Genomic DNA, 23,614 nt, shown 5'->3' on the forward strand with positions numbered 1-23,614 from the left:
ATCCAGGATTCAAACCCAGGTCTCTCTGGCTGGAAAGCCAGCGCCGCTCCACTGTCCCCGCCGCTGACCTGACCCGCGTCTCCTCCTCCCCTGCAGACACATAGAGAACTGGCGCAGCCTGCACACGCTCAACGCCGTGGACATGGAGCTCTACACCGGACTCCAAAAGCTGTGAGTGCGCCCGGCCACAGAGTGGCGTTTCCAGGTGGAAGGGGTGGGGTGGGGCGTCCCTGGTCACCTTCCGGGGCCAGGTGATGGGCGGGCAAGGCTGCCGTCTGTGCTTCCCCCTGCACGGGGCCTCTTTTGGTGGAGCTGGTACCGTACCTACTTAGGAGATGTCAGGGGCTCCAAAAGCCATCTCTTCACTGCCCTGCATTTCACCCCGGTCAGAGAGGCGGAGGGGTTGCCTGAAGTCACATCCTGTAGGCAGGGTTCCGAGGCAGGCCCTGAAGCCAGGCCTGCGGTGCTGGGGTTCTTCCCTCAGCCCTGTGCTTGGCCACTGAGCTCTGGAGCCCCTTCCCTTTGGGCTTCAGTGCTAGTGGCTGTGGGGGACCTGGGGTGGGAGAGGGAAAAGGCACGTGGCGGGCTCTATCCCTGTCGTCGCTGAGCCCGCAGGAGCCCCTGTTTTCACCGTTGCCAGCACTGCCCGCCATGTCCCAGCCTCCTGCAGAGACCCTGGGGTGAGAGCCCCGGCACCCCCACCGACACCCCCAGCTGGCCTCTTCGTGTGGTTGGCGGTGAAGAGACGCACTGGATCCGCAGGGGCAGCCGCACGGCCAGCGTGGCCTGACCCCATCAGCCTCACCCCAGAGCCCTGCTGACCCTCTTTTCCTGTCTGCCAGGACCATCAAGAACTCAGGACTGCGGAGCATCCAGCCCAGAGCCTTTGCCAAGAACCCCCACCTGCGCTATATGTGAGTAGCTTGACTGCGGGAGGGGCGCCGCGGGGAGCGGGCCGGGCAGTGCAGCCGGAGATCGGAGGTCCAGACCTGGCTTTGCCACTGTGTGTCCTTGTGCAAGTCCCTGAACTTTACCACTCAAAAGGAGGACTTTGGATTTGATGATCTGCAAAGTTCCTGTCAGAAGGAAAAGTCTAGGACCAGGGATTAGGGGAAGGGTCTCCTGACTCCCACGTTTGTTCACTTTCATGATGAGATTTGCAATTTTATGGGAATGTAAATGATAGGAGATTCCACTCGTATATAATGTGAATCTACACTTCTGAGACCGTTTGTAGGTCTATAAGCATGTTTGTCGTGTGTGTGTGTACGTGTGCACATGTGTGTTGGGTCAAGGGTTGGAAGAAGAGAGAAAGCAGGACCAGACCAAACGTTATGTCTAAGTAGAGTCTGGGTTCAATGGGGAAGAGCTCAGAGAAGTGGAGACACCTGGGTAAGGTCACACAGCTGTTTTTGGGACAAGCTGGAGGTCACATGGCTCTGGGTAGGGGTTCCTGTCTGTGCCTCCCTCTCCCAGTCTCCCTGCTCCCCACCACCTGCCTTGTCTGATTGGTAGAATGGCTCTGGCTGGACCTAGCAGAGCAGAATCACAAGATCCTGATGCTTCCTCTCCCAGGCTAGTTTTGGGCCGATAGACACTGGGAAGGACCATTTCCTGGAGGAAGGTGGGCAAGAAAGGAAGCCCAGGATGAGTGATCAGGGAAAATGCTAACCTGATGGCTAATAGCCACAGGGCGATTCTTGCCGTCTGGGACAACTCTTCTTCAAGGATAGTAGCCGTCTTGGACATCCAATGGGCATATTCCCAAAGAGCAGAGATTCTGCAGGTCTCAGGTGGGATGGGGTCTACTGCATTTGGGGAGAAAATGGAGGAACGGTGTGCCTTGGACTAGTCTTTCCTTTGGCCACTTGAAACTTTCGCTGGTTGAGGCACTTTGTATTTGGTGATGGAAGGGCAGCCCGGCGGGGTAGGAATCTCATGTGGGAGGCAGAGCATCCAGGGAAGGGGAGGGCAGGAGGTGGGGAAGGGGAAGAGAGTGTCGTGCATCGTGGAGGGGGAGTTGTTTCTCTTCTGGGGGTCCTGGCCTTACCCATGGGCCAATGTGTGTTTTCCCAAGCACACAGCGAGCACTCAATAAATATTTCTTTTATCAGTTGTGGCCACTCCTGCTTTGTGCTGAACCTTCTTTCCTCCCCTCTGGAAATAGCGAGCTCTGTGGCCACTGCTCAGGGCTAGATGTATCAGCTCCAGGGGACTGAGACCTCCCTTTCAACTGCCTCATTTAGCTGTTGCCCCTTGCCCTTGCTGAACCTCTGTGGTGAGGTGGTCCTGATGTGTGTTCTTTGCAGCTGGAGGCATAGCTAGGACCAGAGGAGGGCCTTAGACCAGATGTTCCAGGTGTTTATTTTATTGGAGGTTTGAGTTTCATTGTAAAATATCCTGAGGGAAAAGCTTTTGACATCTGAGAAGCTTCCTTTTTCGTAGTAACTCATGAAAGGGTCACAAAGCCAAATGCCCAGGGTGGAGCAGGTGGGGAGAGTGGAGGCTGGGACCACTTGTCCCCTCCAAAGGGGCATCCAGTAAGCAGTTCCATCTGACTTCTGCCATGTGGAGTGGGGCCCAGTATTGTCAGACGTGTTGTTTCAAGAAGATTTGGAGATCCAGTGAAACCACTTAAATTTTTAAAGCTGGCAACTAAAAACAAGACCTTTAACTCCATGGGCCAAATAAAACCTCTCTGTGGGCAGAATGTGGCACGTAGGGTGCCAGTTTGTGGGGCAGGGTCATATTTAGGGCAGGGGAGCTGTCAATGTAGGAGAAGTGCTGTCCCCTTTGAGGTCAGGGGTTGGAGGCTGAGGCCCCAGAACCTTCTAGGGCGTGGTGTCACCACAGCTCTCAGGGAGATGGGGAGGGCTTTGGGACTCATTTGGTTTCCACAGACTCAGCAGTGGGAGCAGGGGTGCATCCTGGGCCACAGGTGTCTCTGAAGGGGTTGTCCCAGAAGATGTCTTTGGCTTGCCTTTGAGATCCTTGGAAGGGGGCTGTGACCCACCATGTCTTTTGGGATGGTCTGGGATCTGCTGGGTGGTGGTGGCAACAGAGGCTGGTGAGGCTTTGCAAAATGCCCAAAGCCTTGGGGGCTGGGGGTTCTGGCTGGAGTAGGGCCTGCGGATGACATTGAACCTGCCCGTGACCTTGGGCCCTGTGTTCTGCTGGACCCTGTGTTCTGTTGGCCAGCCCTTGTCAAAGTCCTTGTCCCCTGTTGGCTGTGGGGGCATCGCTGAGAAAGATGGCTCACCATCAGTCTACCCCCAGTTTGGGTCTGGCTGCACACTGGCGGCCAGTTGGGATGCTCACCTTGGTGCAAGGAAGTCAGCACCCGGTCAGGGGCCTCTGATAGCACAGTGGGGCATCCAGAGGAGGCTGGGAGAGACGTGCACTGGCTTCATCCCTGGGTTTTATTTATTAACTTTTCCTAGGTATAAAGACACACCCCAGATCCCAATTGAGTAAATTTCCCGGCAGCTTTGGGACATTTTCTCCTGGCAAATGGGCCAGGTTTCTCTGCTCTCTCACAACGTCTTCTATTTCTGTCCTCTAAATGCATTTACAAGTCTTCAAGCCCCAGCTGAGCAATCACAAGACGATCACTCACCCCAAAACTAATTGCCAAGCCCTGGCGTGTCCGCTTTTTCTCTTTTTCTTTCTTTCTTTTTTTTTTAGGGCGATGGCAGAGGAGGCTCGTCTTCTCCCCTCCGTACAGAATAAGAAGCAGGAAGTGACATCACTGCCCCATGCTGATGTCAGCTTGTCCGATTGTCCTGATTGGTTCACCTGCTCCCCACCCCTGAGCTGCTGTGGCATTAGTCAGTGTCACTCTTCCCCACGCCGGAAAATGAGCCTGAAGTTAAGGCAGAGCCATCTGGCACATGAAAGGCTGGAGATGAGGGCTCTTGGGTCCTGTTTCCAGGCTGACGAGTGGCTGACCATCTCCTTTTGACTACTGGAGTTTTCTCTACCTTCTATTGAAGGTGCAAAATGAGATGTGGGTCACTATATACTGGGGGGAATCCTTTTTGAGAGACTGGAATGTTCTTGGCCCTTATATCCCTTCCCTGATCTTGAGGGTTTTGGATTAGGGATTCTTAAGGATAAGGGTTTCTCAAATTGATAATTGGAATGGCTAATTTGCTAATCTTAAAGTGGGCGTAATAATAGTGTGATATATCCCTGTGATAGGGATGGACTGTGGCAAAGATTAAATGACAGCAGCACACGCAGCTCTTAGCCCAGTGCCCGGCAAATGGCCGGAGCTCAGAAATGACAGTTGCTAATAATGACGGTAATTATTGTTATTATTGGTGGTGGTGATAATAGAATCAAAGAGGAGGGATTAGGTGACCTTGATGGCTGTTCTGACCACTTCTTTATTCTGGAAGTTGGATTTCTGTCTCCTGGTGGAGTCTGTCTCTCTGGTGACTGGAGCGCTCACATTCTCTGATGTCTTTCTTCCCTGAATACGGATGAATAAACGTGGCAAATTCTCTGTTCTCTCTGGTTAGTTCCCCTTGCTCTAGAGTATACGTAGACCCCTCTATAGACACTGTTAGTTTCACATAGGACCTATGACCTTACAACTTTCCTTATTTCCATCTGATTTGAGACCACGCCCACCAGCAACACTCTTGAACTTGGGCTGTTCTCCGAGTCCCCTGAGCCCTGCCTGTGCAGCTGGCTCCTGTCTTCCTTTTTGGGGTTTGTTTTCTCTGGCATGGCTCACACACAGACCGGATCTCCACAGTCTGGGGTCCCCATAAACAGACTTATGCAGACGCCTGTCTATGAGCTGCACTCAAATGATGGTGCTTCCTTTCATCTGTGGAGCATGGCATGGTTTGCAAAGTGCTTTTTCATACATCATCTCATCGGACTCTCATAACCATGCCGGGGGCAGCGGCGTGGGAGGCAGCCTTATTTTACAGCGCAGAGGTCAGGCCCAGAGAGGGTCTGACTTGGAAACAGCAGAAGTAGGACTGTGCCAGAACCCTCTGATCCTCTTTCCAGGAATCTTCCCACTATACCTTATGGGCCGGAAGGGGCAATGCTTTTCACAGAAGCAGTTAAAAAACTTGTTAAGATATTTAGAAAACTGCACAAAAAAGGATTGGCACCAGAGGAAAAGGGGGAAAGGCTAATATCATTTGAGAACTTACTCTGTGCCAACGACTGTGCCTGGTGCTTTTGCAGATGTGAGCTTACTTACTCCTCGCAGTAACTCTGAGCTGCGGCTCCTCCATCCCCATTTCGTAGATGCAAACACCGAAGCTCAGGAAGTCATAACCGAGCTCTCCTAGGGTCAGACAGTAAGGCAGGGCAGCGGTCAAGATTTAGACTCTGATCCCTTCGACTCTGAAGTCCATGTACTTTCTTACATCCCGGGAGTGTTTTGTCTCTCTCATTTTCACAGTGAGAACTTCTTGTAGGAGGGGTGACGTCTTTAAAGTTTTATTAGAGAGCCACTGTTTGCCCGTGGACAACCAGCACCATCCCTCCTCAAAGAGCTGTGTTGAGAGAGCTCCGTTTAGTTTCTCTTCCTTTTCAGGTCAAATCCTATAATGACAGTTATGTTACAACCTGAACGTCTTTATTATGAAAGATTTCTTAGCATTAGTGTATGGCCCCCTTATTTCCAACAATATTTAATGTAAGATTCCAGCAAACCAAAAGAATGTGTATTTAATCCCTTAGAGTTGATCATGGTGGTTCTCTCGTGTTCAGTTTCTTGCGCTTTTCCAAAAAGCTCTGGAGGCCAGACTGAGTTATTCTTCTCTCTGCGATAAGCAAGTGTGCGCTCACTGTTCGGTTGAGCGAGCCAGCCCCCAGGGTGGGGAGGGAGGTGGAGTGTCCTGATCTGGGCATGGTTGTGTCAACGGTGCTACGTTGGCCAGGAGAGGAGTTCAGCAATTCTGGTTAGATAGAAACAGAGAAGGTGACCAGAGTCCCTGTCCTTTCAGGACACTGTCTGTGTAGGCAAAACATGTCTCCAGAGATTGTTGGCATGAAAACATGGTGACGTTGGTTTATTATATATTGTATTAATTATAATTCTCCTTGAAATAACCCCTGATTCTGGGTTCCAGGACGATGTGTAGATATTGTATCAGCAGACGTTAGTCTCTCTGCCTGCCCCTTTCCTCTGCATTGAGACTTTTCTCCACGTCCCAAAGGGATTGGTAACTGGCACCCGTGGCCCCCTCGCTGCTTCTCCACAAGTGTCCTTCCTCCTCTGTTCTACGTGGAGGACTTAGCCGTTGAAGACTGTATAGCTAACAGTAAGAAGAATGGGCTTTGAAGATAAAAAGACCAGGGTTCAAAACCTAGATCTTCCGCATCCTGGGGCTGACTATAGGCAGCCTACTGAACTTCCATGAGCTTTGAAGGGAATGTACGAGTTCCTACTTCGTGGGGTTGTTCTGAAACAATGCCTGGAAAGTGCTTAAGACAATGTGTTGTGAAAAACTCAGTGTTTTTTTTTGCTGTTATCAATGATTTCCTCCTTGTTCACTCACTGGTCTCCCATTTCATAGAATCATAGATAGTTAAAGCAGGAAGGGGCCTTAGAACCAAACTCCCAAATTAACATCCCATCCCTGCCCTTTGGGTTCCTGTATCAGACCACCCACTTGGTGGCTAAGTCGCATGTCAACCTTAACTTGGCCAAAGCGGGATTTTTTGATTTCATACCATGTCCTCACTCTAAACCTGTCCCCCCTCAGTGCTTCTTGTTCCTGTAGGTGCTACCGCCCATCTCATTGTTCCTGCTGAAACCTGGGGGGCATTCTGGACTCTTCTCCTTCCTTTACCTGCCCTCCTCCGCCTTCTGCCATGCAGTCGATCAAAGCCGTAAAACACTTTGCATCCATCCACTTTCTCACCCTTCCGTTTACAGATCCACCGTCCGCCTTCTGGCCCTAGGGCTGCAGCCCCCTAACTTAGGTTTTCGTGCCTCCACTTTTGTCTGCTGCGTTTCATTGTCAACACAGTTGCCAGAGTGATATTTAAACACATAAATCCCATCGTGCACTCGGCTGCGTAAAGCCCTCCCATGAACTTCCTGCGTTACTTATGGTAAAATCTAAGCCCCCTCCGCGGCCACAGGATTCACACAGATACGGTTTCTATTTCCCTTCCAATTTCCTTGCGCTTTCCCCTTGTTCTGTCTGCCGCGGCCTTAGGAGCTTTCTCCGCTTCCTTGAATGTTGGAGTTTTTGTCCTCGTCGGTCCTTCTGGTCCAGATAAATACCCTGCCCTCGATCTCTGCACGGCTGACTCCTCATTGCTCACTCTTCTGGTACTTTCTTAGCAAGGCCTCCTCTGACTGCTCGTGCTTAGTGGCCTTTCTTCTCCTTACAAACCTAGCACTCTTTATCACGTGGCTTACTCGTTTCTCTCACACACGCACACACGCTATGCCTGTCCTGCCTTCCTGCTTAGCAGGAGTTTTCAGAGCCTGTGTGGCCTCTTTTCCCTCTGTCGCAGGGCAGATGTTGGTGTTCCAGATGGAGGCTGCTCCATTAGCCAGAGTCTTGCTGGGAAGATGATGGGAACAAGGCCACTGCTGACCTTCTGTGGACATGTGGCGTGAGAGAGAAATAAACTTTTGTTGTGGGTAAAAAAGAAAGAAAAAGATGAACCAAGAATGACAGTGGCTGTAACCAGTGTGCTGAATAGACGGGCTACTGGGAGTGCATGAAGTTGTCACCCTAGTCCTTTCTCTTCTACTTAGGAAAGGGTCTCAGAGCACAGGGAGCGGGGTGCTAGCACAGGGATAGCTTTGAGCCTCCTTAATTTAAATGCATAGAAAAGTATATGGTAAGTATGTGGTGGTTCTTTATTAGTGGCTGTGGGTTACTTGTGACATAGCTCACCCCACTGACACACGGCACAGATGGTTGGCTGACGTTCTCCAGGGTCCTCCAGCACCAGGCAATGCAGGAGCCCCTGGAAGACTGTGTGGGGCCACTGAGCAGAGGTGGGCGGGAGAGGCTGGCAGCCCTGCGGAGCAGGTGGCAGTTGGGTTGGGCTTCGGAGAAGTGGGCTTGGCCTGGCGGACAGCGTGCTTGTGGCAAGGGCCACAGCTCACCGGGGATGTGTACAGCCATTTCCCCCTTGGATTTCCTCCTGGAGCTGTTTAGACACATGTTCACAGTTCCAGGCCATCAAGTCTTGCCATAAGATAAACTGAAAAAATTTCCGAGGGAGCAGCATTTCAAACTGGAGCCATTTGTCAGTGGAGTAGGATTTGCACAGATCTAATGAGGTGGGAGCTTGAGTCCGGACTGTGTGCAGGGGTGTGTCTGGGTGGTGGCCAGGAGATGAGACGATCCTGGGCTTTCGGCCCCCACGAGTGCGGGGAGGAGCTCGTGTGGATGGCTGTCAGCTGGGACAGGTACTGTCCGGCTGCAGCAGTGCTGGGTGACCACACCTTGCACATCTTTTGGGCTCTTTGTCTGCATGGTGCTATGACCTCGGCTAAGCTACTTAATCTGTTTAGTTTGTTTCCATGTCTCTAAAATGAGGCAGTGTTATACATGGCCCAATCCTGACCTCCCAGCATTTTGGGAAATTCTTCCTGGAAGAAAGGTTGCAGCTGGAACTCAGCTGGGACCACTGAGGGCCAGGGCCAGAGAGAGCTGCTGTCAATTTATTTTGGCTTCACCCACTTCATTGTACTTCCCCGCCCCAACTCCCTGCAGGGCAGGCATTCCCACACAATGAACTCCAAGGATTAACACGAATGCAGCACTTACTACATGCCTGGCATTCATCTCTGTGCTTTTATATATCATTTCATGCTGATAATAGCAAGTGGACACAATTGTTGTCCCCATTTTACAGATGGAAAATTTGAGGCACAGAGAGGCTAAGTGACTTGCCTAAAGTTACACAGCAACCAAATGGCAGAGCCAGAAGCCAAGCCCAAGTTGCATGCCTCCAGGGCCCCAGAGCCTGTCCTTGTGATAGCTCCATCTACCACCTGTTGGCTGTTGCCAGTTCTCAGGAACCCAGTGGGAGAGGAGAGGAAGGCAATAAGCTTCAGAATGGCACTCCTCAGAATGGGGGCTGACTTCCAGCCCCTCCATTTCCAGGGAGCACAGGCTGCTCTCTATATACCAGCCCTGCTGCCTTCGGACCCGTCTCAGGCAGGATCGTGATGGTAGGTGGCACCCTCATTACCAAACCTGGGATGGGAGGTGGGAAAGGAGAGGTTGTGGGCCCGATTAGATAAACTCAAGGCTCTGCTCTGACCTCCCGAGATTTTGTGCCTAGGTGTGCAGCTTCAGCATCTGACACCTCCTGGTACAGTCGAGCCGGGTTGTTTTTGCAGATGTGCCTAGGTCTCCGCATTCTTCCCATGTCCTCGCGCCTGTGGCATCTGATGACATCAAGCAGAGATTTTATTGTCCTGTTTTAAATGGATCCTTGGTGCTCTTATTGAACCCAAAATGTGTTTTGTACCGCACAATTCACCAAGCTCCGGACTTTCAACTGGCATTTCTTAGCTTCCACTCATTTATCTGCTACCTCTAAGGAAAGTCAATTCCCAGCCTGCTCCTACCGTTAGTGTCCCGAGCGACTGCCTCTCCTGGGGCCCGTGAAGGAATCGCTCTGCTTCCTAGGGAGGCAGGTGGCAAACTTCCTAAATTGAATTTGCTTTGTCTTGTCCACTTGTATCTCCCCTCCAGACACACTGTGGCCCTGAGATTACTCATGTCCTGTCTGACAATTTCTTTCTGTTCACTTTGTTCTGTGGACAGTGTTCGGATCCACCCAGGGCAGCGCCAACATAAGCCAGGTAACGTGGCCACACGCCTCACTTGCTGGCCCGCGGCACACGTGTGGGATTCGCTTCACAATTCTCTTAGGCGAAACCCTACCCTCACCCTAGAGACTGTGTTCTTTCTGAGTTTAGGTGTCTCCGTTCTCTAGAGTCCCCTGGACTGAACTTTTAAGAGTTTCCTTATAGCCTCGTCAGCGTTTGCCTTTAGCAGCTCAGTCTAGCGCTGAGTAAACATTCTGGCCTCCGGGTCGTCTCCGTGGCCTTGGGGGATCAGACGATGTGCTCATATTTTCCATCCTTGATTATTCTCAGTAGGTTTTCTTTTCTTTTCTTGCCCCCTTCCCCGAGGCTTCATTACTTCCCATTTGTTCACATCTCTTTTCTCCGTTTTTCTTGTTAAGGACAGATTTAGAAAATGAGTTTAGTCTCTTGGCTATTTTGGAGTCATCATTAATTTCTGTCCTCTCCACTCCATACTAGGCTGGCAGTCCTGCAACTCTCCCTCCCTCCTCCCCTCCCTCCCTCTCTCCCTCCCTCTCTCTCTCCCTCTCTCTCCCTGGTTTCTTCTTGATGGATCTTTGAAAGTCTCTTTTATTCCCAGGTTAACCCCTTTGTCTCTCTCTTGCCTTGGTCCTGAGAGGCCTGCACCCTTTCTGGGTGGTCTTCTGGGGGATCCAGCCATGGCAATTACTCTGAGTTTAAGGGTATCGGGTCTCCCAGAGTGGGTGAGCCATGCACTCCCCCGGCCAACCTCATCCTTGGCTGCAGATGCACCTTGAAACCCATCTGAGGGGTCCAGGTGAGACCTGATATACGGCTGTGGAAAGGTCTGATGCAGGCTCCACTGGGGAAAGGTTAGTTCTTATTAAATCAGGTTTCCTCAGTGAGTTAAATGTGAGTTTGAAGAATGACTGACCGAATGAGGCAGGGAATGAATAAGAAGTGGAAACAACAGGCACTTTGGCGGTGGACAGACTAGCTGTGAACCATCATTTAGCTTTGCCAACTCTTTCACTTTGTATTCTTGGCCAAGGAGTTGAGTCTCAATGTCCTTCCTAGAACACAGGGAAATAATTCCCATCTCACAGGGCTTTTTGTGAGTGTTAAAAGAGTGAACATAAAGCACCTCCTTCAGTGGTTGCACATAGTAGGTGCTCAGTAAATAGTATGTCCTGCATCCTGGAAGGTATTTTATAAGTTCAGTTCTTGCTAAAGGCATTTGGAAGCCCAAAGTCTAATCTCCCGGATTTGAGAGTTCTCTGGGATTCTGACCCAGTGTGTGGGGAGACCAGAAGCCCAAGGAGCAAGGGAGTTGGGGAGCTGGGCTGGGAGCTGGCGGGAGCCCAGCAGCGTCCTCCACATCTTCCAAGGCAGTCTCGACACACATGCACCCTTGCCAGCTCGCAGGAGGCACGGGTGTATTGCTGTTGTCAGGGAGGGAGCTCTATCCGTGTATTGTTGTCGTCCTTAATGAGGGGATTGACACAGAAGGGAGGGGTGTAGTGACCTGGAGCCGGACCTGTGGGGAGATACAAGAGCGGGACGCAGGGTGTGGGCTGGCTGGGTCCTCAGCAGCCACCGCTGCCCGCTTCAGCCCGAGCCTGCTCCTTTCCTCCGACAGCTGTTTCTCCTCCGTCCTGGTCATCTCTCCTCAGGGTTTACATCTGCATTTCTTTACTGTGGTTAAGTCTGGCTTTTCCCACGATTGTGAAGCCTCCACCCAGGATAACCCTCTTCCTATCTGCATCTGTGAGGGCCAGCTTGTGCAGGCAGAGGGGTCAAATCCTCCAGAGGGCCTGGGGTGTCAGACACGTTTTTAGGGCCACCTGCCTCTCTCTGTGATATGGTGGACTTGGGTGGACGGGCTGCAGCTGTCTCACTTGAGCTGAGGCCTTTGCTGACCCTTGGAGTTACCTGGGGTTGGGATTCGGGGGGTCATCTCAGTCCATTTGACCTTCCACAGTGGTGAGGGCTCGGGAGTCCTCAGGGACCCTGTGTTGGGCCTGTTGGAACCTGACCCAGGGCCTGAGACCTGAGGGAGTGGTGGTCTGGTCCATCTGCTGCCCCTCATGCCCTGGGTGCTGGTCAACATGTTGTCACGTGGATGTAGAAATAGCGTAGACCTGTTCTCTTTAGATAGTGCGTAGGTGACCTGCTCTCTTCACCTATTTCCTCGTCTGTAAAATGGGCTCAGTCCTGTTGCCTGCACCTCCCCCCATGGGGCTATTGTGAGCACAGAGTGAACAATGCTGAGAAAGGACTTTGACAAGCACAGACCTGAGCACCTGACAGGGTATTCAGGGGACGTTCTGTCCTGTGACTGATTTTCTGGGTTTGGACAATGTCGGGTTGTCGGGTCTCCTTGCCAGCCTCCTGGAGAGCAGACACTGCCATGAGGTGTGGCGAGGGGATCTCCCCAACGCACTGGATGCAGGAAAAACTTGACCAAAGCGCTTTATCCTCTTGGAGGGCCTCTTGGGTTTGGCTAAAAATGGAGATTAAAAAAATGCAACTCTGTGTCAGTTTGAAGATCAAATTATAAAGATTTTGTAAAGAATGTTGCTGATGCAAATGACGTCAGCTTCCTTGCCAGTGACAATCACCCCCACCGCCCTGGATCCTGGCGTTTAACCATCAATGTTTTGTGCTTCTGAGTCCCACAAAGTCCACTCGCAGTGGCCCTTGGGGTCGCCTGGTGTTTTCCTGAGACTCAAATGCATTAATTCCCTCCAGGAACACCTACTGAGGCTCTTCTCTGCTTCAGGCAAAGATGCAAAGGTGAATTACGTCTAGTTCTGTGGTTTCAGTGGGGGAGTCTGAGGTGGGGGAGGGAGGGCAAGTATAGGGACAGTTACCACAAAGGCGATGAGGAGTGAGGGCTCCCCAGGAGCGTTTAGCAAAGGCAGGTTGATGCATCTTGGGGGCAGGGGAGGATTCCAGCAGGGAGGCTTCCTGGGGGGATGAAAGACAGCCTGAAACCTGAGTGTTTTGGAGTTGGCAGCTGAAAGAGGCTCGGTGGGGGGATCGGTGAGGACCGTTCCTGGCAGAGGGGCCCATGTGCTTTATATCCAGGGGCTGGCAGTGAAAGAGAGGGTGCAGAGTGTTTGCATGGCCACAGGCCTGTGGGACCCACCGAGCCTGGAATCAGCTGACAGCGTGACTCCCCACTATGCTGCCCTGTGGCCCCAAAGTCAGGAGGACGAAGGGGAGAATCTTTGCTTCCAGGCACCACCTCCCAGGTTGGCCCTGTGACCCGAGGCCCTGCTCGCCGGGGCAGCAGAGCTGCTCATGTTACAGCAGAAGGGGGTTCAGGGCTGCAGAAAGACAGGGCCCTCCCCATGTGCCTTGTCCGCTGCCAACTGCAGGTATCTGTTGGCTCGATGGCTCTTTCCAGAGGGACACCTTGGTGCTTCCTCCGCGAGGGCCCAGCCTCTCTTACATACAATTGTGTGTCCTGGGGGTCATGGCATCCTAAGGGGTCTCCCTGGAGCTGCCATGCTCTGCCCCATCCTACATGAGTTTTCCGTGCAACCTGTAAGGAGCCTGTTTAAACATTTTAATCTCATCCTCCCAAATGTGCCTCTGATGCTCTTAGGGTATGAGCCAAACTCCCTGCCTCAGTCTATCAGGTGAGCGCGCAGCCCATGCAGAGACCGGGGTGGAACAATGTGACATGGGCTGGAAGCAGACTCAGGGCCAATCCCAACCCCCCCCCCCCCGCACCTCCTCTGGTGCTCCCTGCTCCAGCCACACTGTGCCTCCTTCAGTCCTCCATGCACCGTGCCACCCCAGCTCACGGCCTTTGCCTGTGCTGTTCCCTTGGCTGGGAATGTTTCCATCATGCGTCTGACTTGCCTTAGTTAGTGCCTGCTCCTCCTTCAGGTTTCAGCTCAAGGGACGCGTGGGCAGGTCCAGAGCCCCAAAGGCATCCTGTGAGTTGGCCAAAGCCGCAGGGCAGTGGAAAGTGGGCTTCTGGCTTTGAGAGATTGAGCAACTCCCCTGCTGCTCGTGGAGCCTGATTTCCTACTGCGCCCCCAGCAGTGCCTGCTGCCCAGGGGAGGTAAGGGGGATGAACTCGCCTCCCAGCCTCCCCCCCACCACTCACCCCAGTGTCTTCCCCAAGAACCCCCCAAGGTCCTCTTGTCCTTGCCTACATCTGGCGAGTTCAGCTGTGTCCCAGGGGGCAGACAGCTCACACCCTCCAGGCGGCAATGGGGCTGCCCCTGTGTGCCAGCTGTCCATCTGCAGCTCAGGAACCTCTGCCAATGCCAGTAAGGGTGGTGTCTGCAAAGAGCAACCGTGTACTCCTTATTTATTGTGCGGAAAAGAAAACAAATTAAGCCCTTGTAATTATACAGTCAAGCATGTTCTTAAATAAAGCTTAAGCAGTCAGAACCCCATTTAGAATATTAATAATTGCATTCCCCAGCCCTGTCCCCAGCAGCTTTCTCTTCCTACTCCTCCCTTCCCCATCCATCTTTCGCGACCCTCATGGGTACGGACCTTTGCTCGGCCCTGGGTAACCTCTGGAAAACCTCGCTGGCGGCGCCTAGGCAGACTTGACAGCCCATGCTGGACTTTCCAAAGATCACCAGTGACATTTATTAAGTGATTTCACGGGCTTGGGGCTGCACTGGGATATTTTTGTCCCCGCCCCTGCCTCCCTTATTTCAGTTAATGCACGAGAAGTGGCATAATGGCATATGTGAGGACACAAGTATCGGAGCAGGCAGAGCTGGGCTCTGCTCCCAGCCTGACTGCTGACCAGCTGTGCGCTGCACGCTGTGAGACCTTGGTCAAGTCATCTCATCTCTTTGAGTGGAGTCTTCTCTCTGGTAATAAAGTCATCTCCCCCATAGGCTTGTTTTCAGACTTGGATGAGATGATGCATTTGAAATCTTGGCACGTAGCAAGTTTCTTAACAACTATTAGGCCTTTCCTGTTCTATAGCTCTAGATGATAGCTCATACCAGAATTTCATGGAGTTTCTCATTTCCATTTTTCTGGACTTGCATTTTCACTGATGGCCTAGAACATGCCAGGTACTATTAAGTCTCACCAAGCACCTGTGAAATGAATGGATGCACCTGTTCAGGGCCTGGCAGGGGGCCTTAGAGTGGCTGGTCAGTCATACCATGTGGCGTATTGTTCTGAGGGTCCCATGGACATGCTTCCTCTCGTGATAGACAACCAATTCCTGAGCAATAAGCTATCATCACCAATGTGGCCTTAGTGCCTTACAAATCACATCCCTAAGTACCATCTCATTTAATATGTCATAACAAGATGAAGCAGCAATGACTATCATCCCTGTTTTATTGACGAGGAATCTGAGAGAGTGAATTGCCCAAGACCATACAGCTAAAGGTAGTGAAGTATGAACTGGGACCAGGTATCAGATTCCAAGTTTTATGTCTTTTCTGCTACACTGGGCTCTTTCCTAAGCCATTGCCAACACCTGGGAGGAGACTCACCTGGTTTCTGGACCTCAGAGTCTTGCTGCTGCTTCAAGACTTATCATAGGTCAGTTACCACTTTTCTCTTTCTTTAAGTTTGTTTTCCTGTGACACATAAAACACATAGCAACAGTGGTTTTACTGGTGATATTAATGGTAGTTGGATCATTGCCAGAAACTAACTTGAAAGTAGTTTGAAAACACTGTAAGATTGTTAGGGTCAAAATCTGTCTTAGGTAATTATATGGATAATATAGTGATGGACCTTGTTAAGTGCAGGTAACAGGTGCTTTGGAAATGTCTCCCTGCACTGACCATAGGATTCAGGAAGGACATGGGTCTTAAATTTGTCCTTGGAGGAATTTTTGCAGTGTTATATAGGAAGAGGGAGACAACTGATGGATTGTATATGTGTACATACTCACAAGCAAGCACAGAACAGAACTGAGAGAAAAAGAGAAAGAAGAAATACTTATTGTGTTAAGCTCTGTGTTAGGTGCTCTTCCAACAGTAATCCTGTTTAAATAATTGGTATTCTTCCTGTGACTCAGAGAGGTTTTCTAACTTGCCTAAGATCACACAGCTAGTAAAGATCATTATTATTCATATCCATAAATATCTGGTCTAAAACTCACGTTCTTTCTATTGTAACTGGTGCGAAGGTGCCAGGTCACCTCTCTGAGGGTGGTCAGGAGGCCAACATTCCCAAAGGAATATTGAAAAATTGTTTCTTCTTGGAAGGGAAACTAATATTCACTACCACTCTTTTTGCTCACCCAACTCTCAGCCTCCATGTCCCCCTCTCTGGAGATTCAGCACCAAGGCCAGAGCCCAGGGAGCCCTCCCTTTCCTCCTGGGCACAGTGAGCCGTAAACAGCTCCCCAGAGAGAGGCTCCCAGGCCCTGGCCTCCCCACTCTCCCCTCTGACATCATCACAGCTGCCAGTGGGCTGACCTGTGTCCTTAAGCAAGTGCCGCCGCTGTGGCGTGCGCAGAGAGCCAAGTGCATGTGGCGGACAGGTGGCCCGCTCTCTGTTTGCCAGCCCGCCTGCTGGGGTCCAGACCTGGATGTAAGCAGAGGAGGGAGTGTCCCTTCCACCCCCGCCTTCCCCAGGCCCAGTCCAGCACACAGAGCGACTGTGACGTTGATTACCCGCAACTGGGGAATGATCTAGGGCCAGGAGATTCCAAAAGAGACTGAGCAGGAATGGGGTTCTTTCTTCCAGGGCAGAGCTCCCAGGGTTAGGCCTGTTCTGTTTCTGTTGAATGAGACCTGGAGCAAGTGGATTTGGCATGTGCTTTCTCACAGGAGTAGGCAGAGGGGGCCAAATGCAGGAGGAGCACAGGAGAGCTGGCTGAGTTTGTCCTCGTGATGGTGTGCCGCCTTCATTCTTGCAAGGTTTTCACCTGAAAAACAAAGTCCCCAACTGGAGATCAAGACAACTTCCAGTTTATGTGCATCTGCACGTATACCCCCCACACCCGCACACACACTCAGGTGTACACTATAGTGACACGCTAAGGGCATGGAATCAGGCACATGGACTCAGGCCCTGTTTTAACATTACCAGCTACATGACCTTGAATTAGCTGCCTAACCTCTAAGCCATGGATTCTTTATCTGTCAAATGAAAACAAATCATCATCATAATATGGACCATAAAACCTCGTTGGGAAGATTCAATGGACTAATATCTTCAAAGCATGTAGTGATTAGCTCCTAACAGGCACTCAATAAACATTACCCATTATTTCGATTTCTCAGAAAATTATATGTGTATCCCAGTTTTCTTTACTTTACTCTCATGATTATTGTTAATGATTATAGAAAATTTCCCATAGCAGGGAAACAATGATTAGAAAGTTAATTAAATTTGCGCTTACATTCAAATCTCAAGGTTTTAAATCAAGTTGAGGTCAGCCCTAATAGTACTAGTATAAGAAAGAATTAGTTGAGTTTGACACCCTGTTCCGTGCAAGACATGTGAAGATCAAACCATTGAGTGAAATTTACCTGTATGCTTTTAGTTAGCAATGATTGTGACCAAGATGCAGATTATTCCTTCTTCTTTGTGCAGAGAACTATCCGCACATGTGTCCATGTGCCCTTCTGATGTTCTCCTCCCTCCCATGACTCTAAGTCTCAATTCACATGTCTTGTCTCTGAGCCTCCCGACAACACTGTTTATATTCGCTCCTCACACAGAGCCCTGAGAATCTGCATGCAACCAAGTGGGAGGGGGGTTGGCTCTAGGTTCCATGTATTCGAGGAGATGAGAGTTCTTGTCTTGTCTCTTCCTTGGGTGAGTCTAGGTGGGCACTGCCAGATCTCTGCAGGAGAGAGGCCATGGGGAATAAGAACAAACACTGATTTTCCCAAACATTTTGCAGAATTGGGCAACAGAGGCCAAAAGACTGTGCATGGTATAAATTACAGAAAACAGTGGTGTAATGACATTGTTTGGTGAATAAATTAAAGCCCTGAGTCATGAGGCCAATAACAGAGAAGGAGCAGAGAAGTGTAATTAAAAGGAGAAAAGAGATGTTTTCAGCTGACACCGGAAGTGAGACTGAGATGGAGGCGGGGTGGGAGGAGAGGGCAGCAGGCTCTTTCCCGTGGCTGCAGCTCGGAAGACTGGCAGTCAGGGAAGGTGAGAAAGGAGGCCAGTGCTTCTGAAACCGAGGAGGAGAGAGAAGGATGACGGGGAGAAATTCAGTGGACTCAAAGCCACGTGGGCTTTGGAAGGAAGGATAGCTGTCAGATGTCGAACTCTGCAGCGACTGAGAATGAGCTGGCATGGAAGAGCTCTGGTGAAGTCTGGGGAATGAGGAGTGACATCACAGGTGGGCTGGGTCTCCCTGGTCACAGTGTTCTGGGCATTGTTCTCCAGGATCTCTGGTATTTGAAGTTGGCCTTTCTTGCAAATACCTCTGACCTGTGCTTTCTAAGGATTAGAAGTTTCTCTAGGCATTTAGGGCAAGGGCACCCATCCTGGGTCTGCTGACATGTGGGGATATGGGGGCTGTGGCCAGGCTGGCTGCAGCCAACACTGTATGGAGCCGGCAAGGGTCCAGACCATGGGGAAAATCCAAATTCTGAGTCACAAACAATGCTTTTCAGACAAGACCCCTTCCTGGATTCTTCTGGAAACATAGTAAATGAAGAGATTACTATGAAGAGCTGCATCTTGTTCATCCCATGCACCCAGTGCCTGGCATTTCCCAGCATGGTATAGTCATGAAATTAGTCTGTTGAATGACACACTAATTTCCATATAATGAAAGCAGGATGATACTAAAGTTCACATTGTTTAGAGAATTTGCTTATATCTTTTGTTCATTGCTCTAAAGCAACACCTAGAAGAATGCATGGCACATAGTAGGACTTCAATAAATAGGTTATCATGTAATATGTTGTCCAAACTGGGACCCATTGGAGAGTGATAGGGGAACTAACCAGATGGGATTCCAGGACAACAGGTGTGAACTGGGCCTGTTTGAGCAAACCGGGCTGTGTGGTCACCTGTCATCAGTACTTAATTGAGTGAATTAATCTTGTATCTTTGGATCTATCTAAAGAAGAGTGAAGCTTCTGCCTCATTTTAGCCAAATTACTTCCATTTATGCTTGGGCTCATTCAACAAACATTTACTGAGCACCTAATAAGTATCAGTATTTTCCTAGGCATCAGAGGTACAACGAGAGAGAGAAAGGCTGTGTTTTTGATCTTAGGATGCCCTCTGTCCTATAGGAACCTAGACTTCGGAGAGTAAATTATTTGACAGTGTGACCAATGCTGAACTAAAGAGATGTATGAAGTGTTCTTGGAGCATGTGCGTGGGGAGAACTAGTAGCCTGGAGGCGGTGGGCAGGGCAGGCTTCCCAGAGGAGGGAGATGTCAGCGAGTCAGGGAGGATGATTAAGAATTCACCAGGCATTCCAGGAGGGGCCAGAGTGTCAGGGAAGCTGTCCAGGGTGGAGGGCTCATTCTAGGTCAACTCAACGGCACCTGGTTGCTGGATGCTAGGAGTCCAACTGTGACTAAGACAGATGAGCCCTTGACCTCACAGATAATGATGGTGATGATGATAGTAGCTCAGCCCTCACAGGGTGGTTGTAGTGTTTAAGAAGCTCACAGATAATATGGACTGCTTGCTACCAGATTTAATGTGATCTCATCCATTAGGGCTGTGATGGGGAATTTCAGAGTGAGATGGGAGCCTGGCAGCGGGGCACCAACTTGTCATGGGGTGGTGTCCTTTCTAGGTGCTGATGCTGGCGCCAGGTGGAGATGGGAGGTAGGAAGAGAGCCTGCTACATACCAAGTAGACTGTGGAGGGGATGCTTGCCAGGTTCCCTCTCCCATTTGGTGGTGCAGGGTGCCTCTCACCCCTTGCTGCTCCTGTCGCCTGGGCAAACAGAGTGGCCATAGTGCCCGGCCAAGGCAGCAACTGCTCCTGTGCAGAGGTGGGACGTCTGGGGTCTCCCCAATCTGCTTGGAAGTCTCAGGGTGGGAAGGGAGAGGCTGGGTGGGAGATGCTGGGAAAAAGAGACAGGAAGCCAGAGAAGGAGTAGGAAGCTGGGGCGTTGCTTCAGTAAGGGCCATCTGCCTCCCCATCCAGAGCTTTGGAATGTAATGTTAAAATGTTCCTCATTATTTTCCTTGGATGCGTTTGCTATCCTGATGATATTAATTATTCTTAAAGGTCAACAGCGCTCTTTCGAATCCCCTTCTGTTCTATCATGTAATCAGTTAATTAATTGGAAACCATTTAGCAGTGGCTGCCGAGTGCGTTGTCTGGTGTGGGTTTTCTTGTTTTGTTGCTCCTGCAGCGATGGTTCCTTCCCGGCTCCTGTTTCCATCCAAGGATTTGGAAACTTGAGCGTGGGCCCCCTTCTCCCCACCCCTTCCTGGCTGGTACCCTCTTCATTCACAGTTGGCTCTGGAGGTGATATCTCATCAGCTTCTTCCTTCGTGAGTCCTCACTGGTAATGTCAGTCCGCTTCCCCGGGTGCCTGCCACGTGACGGGCGCTGTGTTATTGTATTGGATTCGCACCACCCAGTGTGCTCGGGATTTTGCCCCCTCTTGGAGCAGGGAAGTGAGTGAGGCTCAGCATGGTGAACTGTCCAAGAATTATTAATATATAGCTGGAAAGTGGCTGAGCGAGGACGGAGCCTCTGGGAAGCCTTACATCCTCGTTTGCTATGGTGCCCGTGCTTCCGAGGGTCTGGGAGAGGAGACTTGGGTTGTGGTTGGGTCGAGTGTAGAATTCTTACTCCCAGGCACTGCCGTTCATTATGGGAATGGGCTGGAGCTCCGTCTTCCTTAGTCCCTACTGCACTTCCACGTGCCCCGGTGTCTGCAGAGGGAATTCCTCAGCGGCCCAAGGGCAGAGCAGAAGCAGGGTGGCAGTGCTGGCAGGTGAAAATCCCTTCCAGTTCCTTCCTGCACACGCCCAGCCCCAGCATAAAGCGGGCACGCCGAAAGGCCGACCTCCGCTAGAATCACGGGCAGCTCAGCATGTTTGTTCAGCTGCGATCTCCTGCCCACAGGACAGGGGCCCCGGGATGCTCCAGCCCTGGTGTGTCCTTGTCTGATGACTCCACAAGACCCCTTCCTGCCGGGGGTCTGGTCTGCAGCCAAAGGGGGAATACGTAGGCCACTTCCGGTTGACGGCTCCCATGGCTTTCTTTCCCCGTGGGCCTCTCTGAGCTGGCAGATGAATCTATACCCCGCATGGCTGTCACACGTGGTCCTGGTTAGTCCAGGAAGCATGGTGGGAAATTTGACTCAAGTCTCGCTTTCAGAGACTGAGACTTCAAGTCCTCCCAGAAGTGGAGTGAGGAAGGTTTCTAAATTCTACTTGGTATCCTGTCCTAGTGGTGGTGACAGGTGGGAGTCTTTGGGAGCATAGGAGACGGGGACCCCGGCAGCACAGCTCCTCCTGCTGCTGCCAGCAGGCAGACGGGAGCACAGGCTCTGCAGCCAGATTGTGTGGGGTCCATTCCTGTCCCCCTCCCCTGGCAGCTGCTGACCCAGGGCAAGTTTCTTCCTCCCTCTGTGCTTGTCTCTCTGTAAAGCAGAGATGATGACGATGATGATGATGATGATGATAGTAGCTCATCCCTCCTAGGGTTGTAGTGTTTAAGTGAGCTCTAATATGCAAAACCCTTAAAGAGAGCTGGCTCCAAATAACTGCCATGTGTATTGGCTACTATTATTGCTGCCACCCCCATGCCCCTGCGGCCGCAGCTGCTGTGCACTGAGTCCCCGCTGTGGGCCACGCACCGTGCTGGGCACTCGACATGCACTAACTCATCCTAGTCATTCCGGCTGCCCCGTAAGGTGGATTCTATTTTGACTTCTGTGGTCAGGAGGACGACACTGAGACCCAGAGAGGTCAAGTAACCTTCTCAGGGAGGGTTCCGCTATTCAGGAGGGCCAGAGCCTCTGACCCTGAAAGTCCATCCTCTTTGTCATCGCAGCGCTTGTCACACCTGAGCAGGCTTTGGCATCACCTGGAAGCCTGGGTACCACACAGGACTGGGGTGGGGCCCAGGAGTGTGCCTTTCTTCCAAGGGCCCAGTGATGCTGGTACTGCTGGTCTAGGGACCACACCTGGAAAGCTGCTGCCCGCCTGCGCTGCGTGGCCTCCCAGAGCAGCGTGCCGGGACGGAACGCGCTTCCCCATCCCACACCCAGACGGGGCTTTCCCCGCCCTGCCGGCTGCCCAATTACTCAGTCCTAAAAGTGAACCCACTACCTTGTTCCTCACGTGATCCCCATGACCGAGTCTCCTGGCCATTCCTAGGGGAGGGGAAGGCCCCGAGATGCCAGTGGCATGTTCACATGTCCTCCTGGGCTCTGCTAGGAGGGAGGCAGCCAGAGTCTAGCTAGCGACAGCTCTTTAAATCCAGGAGATCTGGTCTGGGAGGGGGCAGGGCAGGAGGCCTGAGCTGCTCTGCCTCAAAGACATCAAGCCCTCAGGCAGCTGTCAGCAAAGCCACCACTGTTCTGCCTGGGCCACTCCGGGGAGCAGCCCAGTTAACCTTCTGCCCTTAGCCCTGACTCTGCTCTAAGCTCCTGACACAATACCGCAGGCTCCGAGCTACGGCCTCCATTTCTTGGCTCATCTCTGGCCTCAAGGGCCCCCTGCTCAGGCAGCCAGGAGAGGGGGCCCCTCAAGGCCCAGGCACAGTCCTGACCCCGAGAGTGTGCCTCTGGCTGCCTGCTACCCTGGGCCCGCCTCTCCTCTCTCTGCCAGCAGTGCCCCCCACCCTGGGCTCCCTGGCTCTAGCCTGTGGTCCCCTCATGGGTTTGGGTGCTCTGGTCTCATGTCCCTCTTTCTCTCTGCTCCCTTTTGGGACCCTCTCCCCTGGGGCAGCCTGGGCCTCCCTCGCTGCCCCTCTCCCCTGCTCCAGTTTCTAACCTCCCTCCTCTGGGCTCGCTGGGCATGGAGTTCCAAAAGGCCTCTGTCCTGGAGGGACCCCCAGGGCTTTCTTAAAACAGGCTCCAGCTGGTCAATCCAGGCTTTAGCTCAGATAAATCCTACTGAGCAAATGGCTCGTGTGTGTGTGTGTGTGTGTGTGTGTATGTGTGTGCACGTGTGCACACGTGTGTATATGTATCTGTGCGTGCATGTATGTGTGTGCATTGTGCATATATGTGTCTATGTGTGTATGCATGTGTGTGTGTGTGTGTGTGTGTGTGTGTATAGGGGGTGAGCCTTGGGCAGGGGAAAGACAAGCAAACAGTTCATCCTGCACGGAAGTCCAGGAGGCGCTTGGGGCAGCAGGGTCCTCCCTTGCTTTAGTCACTTTGCAGTGTTGTGACAGCCCTGCCCTGGGCTGCCTGGTGGCACCTCCCAGTTGGAGATTCTCTGGCAAGTTTCAGAAGGGGACTGCTAAATCCCCTCTCTAGTTACTAATAACGGCATTTGTTCCCAGCAGCCCGTGAAGAAATTCCTGGCGTCCCTGACAGGGTGTCTCTTTACATGTGGACACGTGACCGTTTCATTTTACTCATAGAGATATGATTGTCCAACTTTTCAGGACAGAGGGATTTGATTGGCACCAAAGTCAACTCCCCCGTGGGGAAAACTGCATGTCACTGGATCAGTGGTTCTCAAAGTGTGGTTCCCGAATCAGCAACATCCACACCACCCAGGAGCCATTTAGGAACGCACGTTCTCCCACAGGGCCTGGTGGGTCAGGAACTTGGGAGCTGGCCAAGCCCGGCAACCTGGGTTTTCCAAGCCTCTTGGTGATTCCGACAGCAGAGTGGGAAGACCTCGCCCCTAAATGCTTTCCCAAGCCCACACTTGGCTAGTGTGTCCTCCAACCTCTCATCTTGAA

At 51.7% G+C, this 23,614-nt stretch overlaps 1 protein-coding gene across 7 annotated transcripts in view; it reads left to right on the forward strand.

The window, feature by feature from the left end:
* NTRK3 (neurotrophic receptor tyrosine kinase 3) overlaps nucleotides 1–23,614 on the forward strand; it is a 347,333-nt gene that overhangs the window by 63,788 nt on the left and 259,931 nt on the right. For all 7 annotated transcript variants that reach the window (XM_069465743.1, XM_069465745.1, XM_069465746.1 and 4 more), the window contains exons 2-3: nucleotides 97–171; nucleotides 843–914. In XM_069465743.1, coding sequence (XP_069321844.1) covers nucleotides 97–171; nucleotides 843–914 — 147 coding nt within the window. The remainder of the gene's footprint in view (nucleotides 1–96; nucleotides 172–842; nucleotides 915–23,614) is intronic.

This window comes from Eulemur rufifrons, chromosome 3, assembly GCF_041146395.1.
Source record: "Eulemur rufifrons isolate Redbay chromosome 3, OSU_ERuf_1, whole genome shotgun sequence".
Classification (NCBI taxonomy): Eukaryota; Metazoa; Chordata; class Mammalia; order Primates; family Lemuridae; genus Eulemur; species Eulemur rufifrons.